Here is a 2,206-nt window from a genome sequence, read left to right as displayed (position 1 = left end):
AAAAAAAAAAAAAAAAAAAAAAAAAAAAAAAAAGATCTGATTGGACTTTGGAAAAGACTATTGTTGTGTTCAAGTTGTGCTCCTTCACTGATAGGAGTTAGCCTATCAGTGAAGCTGTTTTAGGCCTGTCACGATAACCAGGACAATAAATTGTTCCAGAAGCAATTGGAATAAACAATAACATTGTTGTTTTGAGACCATGGTAATGGCAAAATAATAATGCAAGAGCACATTCTAAAAGATTTGTAAACTTTAAATTCTAATGAACATTTAACACTGGGACTGGAACACATTTTAAATATAGAAAAATAAAGCAAAACAAGTAAATTAAATGAATTTTGAAGTCTTTGCAAACAAAATTGTTCTTTAAAAAAGGGCGAGTTGAGACCAAAGCACCAAACTGTAGACTTTTATTATCTGGTTTTTGGTGGAAAGAGAGAAAAAAAGAGATAAATGATAAATCATGCGAAAGGAAATAATTGAGTTTGTTTTCATTTATCATGTGATTAATTGATTTATTGATTATTGTTACAGGCCTACCTAAAATATCATCTCAATGTGCTGCAAGATGCTAATGTCAGCATCCACAGTTCACATTTCTATAGAAGTTCCATGAATGATCATCTTTCCTGATCATTCATTCCATGAATGATCAGGAAAGATGATCATGGAATTCCTGACAGATGAATAGAAAGAATACAACTTAGCGTGCAACGTGGTTGAAGAAATAAATAAGAAATTATAAACGTCTTTGTTGTTGAGCTATTTGTTCAATAATTTAGCAGCAAAAAGGTTTCTTTCAAATGCAAATGTTGCTTTTTTGTCGATATATGGTTTTTGATCTGAAATCAATTAATTACACAACCCGTAATTAACTTCAAATCCCACCACTAGTTTTTTTAGTGTATGCAAACATCTGGTTTCACTGTACATAACAGGATTTCTGGTCAAACAGGGTTTGTTGAGAAGGAGATCAAGAAGGCGAGCATCCCGATGGTGGACACTGGAGAGAATCCAGAAGTTCCTTTTCCCAGAGACATGATCGACCTGGAGGTCGGCACAAATCTTCCTCATTCAAACAAACGTTTCATCTGTAACACACATGGTTTTCTCTGCACTCGAATATTCAGCATTATGTTTTAGCTTTCACACTACACGTAACAGTAATGCCTCACACTCGGCAGGCCACGTTTGAGAAGCTGGAGAATGAACTGAAAGAGATCAACACCAACCAAGAAGCCCTGAAGAAGAACTTCCTGGAGCTGACAGAACTCAAACACATCCTGCACAGAACCCAGCAGTTCTTTGATGAGGTTTGCCCATGTGAACACACACATTCTCTGTTTGTACTTTGTTTAATTAAGTATCTGTTTTACTTCAATGAAGAGCAGCATTGCAGCCAAACCAATAAAATTAGTGCATGGTTATGATGTAGAAGGAAGTGATGAAGATTTCTTTGCTAGATGGAAGATCCCAACCTGCTAGAGGAGTCGTCAGCGCTGATGGAGGGCAGTGAGGGGGGCCGGGGAGCCCCGCTCAGACTGGGGTAATGACTATCAGCTTCCTGCTGTTTCAGTTGATCATGTTTGACATATTTAAAAAATCAACACCTTTGAAATGTTATTTTAGACACTACCTTTAAAGTTCATATAATTTAGGGTTAGGATTAAACAGTTTAATTACATGCTGCCTTTAAGTTTAAAGATTTTTAATGAATAACTTGACAAAAGAAATGACACATTGTAGAACCTGCAACATTTTTTTTTTTAATTTTAACGATTAGCTGCTTTATCTTTTGGAGTTCCTCTTTTTTTCCTCATGTGATCTGTGTTTCAAAATGATACACAGATCACATGTTTCATCATGACACAGCAAATTTGGAAGTGTTCCATCAACTCCTACAGAGTTAAATTCAACACTTTGAAAGTGTCTATATTGGTCCACTCTGGATGGTGTAGAAGCTACACTTTTGAAAGTGTTATTTGTGATAGAGTTGAATCAACACTCATAGTAGTTGAAATCAATCTCTCTTCAGTGTTAATCTACCCAACACTAGTGTATATTGTCAAAAGTTAACATTATGAACATGTTAATCTAACACAGAACGGTGTAAAGTATATATTAACATAGAAATTTGAGTTTTGAAATACTACTGGCAGGGTGTACTGTGGTGGCGCACAACCCACATGTAGCTCTAGTTTTCAAT

General features: G+C 35.5%; 1 protein-coding gene across 6 annotated transcripts in view; it reads left to right on the top strand.

Moving 5' to 3' along the window:
- The window catches only part of LOC106936425 (V-type proton ATPase 116 kDa subunit a isoform 1-like), a 33,107-nt gene that overhangs the window by 5,145 nt on the left and 25,756 nt on the right, over positions 1-2,206 (top strand). For all 6 annotated transcript variants that reach the window (XM_015017432.1, XM_015017430.1, XM_015017431.1 and 3 more), the window contains exons 4-6: positions 956-1,053; positions 1,185-1,313; positions 1,464-1,546. In XM_015017432.1, the coding sequence (XP_014872918.1) occupies positions 956-1,053; positions 1,185-1,313; positions 1,464-1,546 (310 nt within the window). The remainder of the gene's footprint in view (positions 1-955; positions 1,054-1,184; positions 1,314-1,463; positions 1,547-2,206) is intronic.

The sequence above is a fragment of the Poecilia latipinna genome, unplaced genomic scaffold (assembly GCF_001443285.1).
Source record: "Poecilia latipinna isolate Pla-1442-1.1 unplaced genomic scaffold, P_latipinna-1.0 Scaffold2141, whole genome shotgun sequence".
Lineage (NCBI taxonomy): Eukaryota > Metazoa > Chordata > Actinopteri > Cyprinodontiformes > Poeciliidae > Poecilia > Poecilia latipinna.
This window is presented reverse-complemented; position numbering and strand designations above follow the sequence as displayed.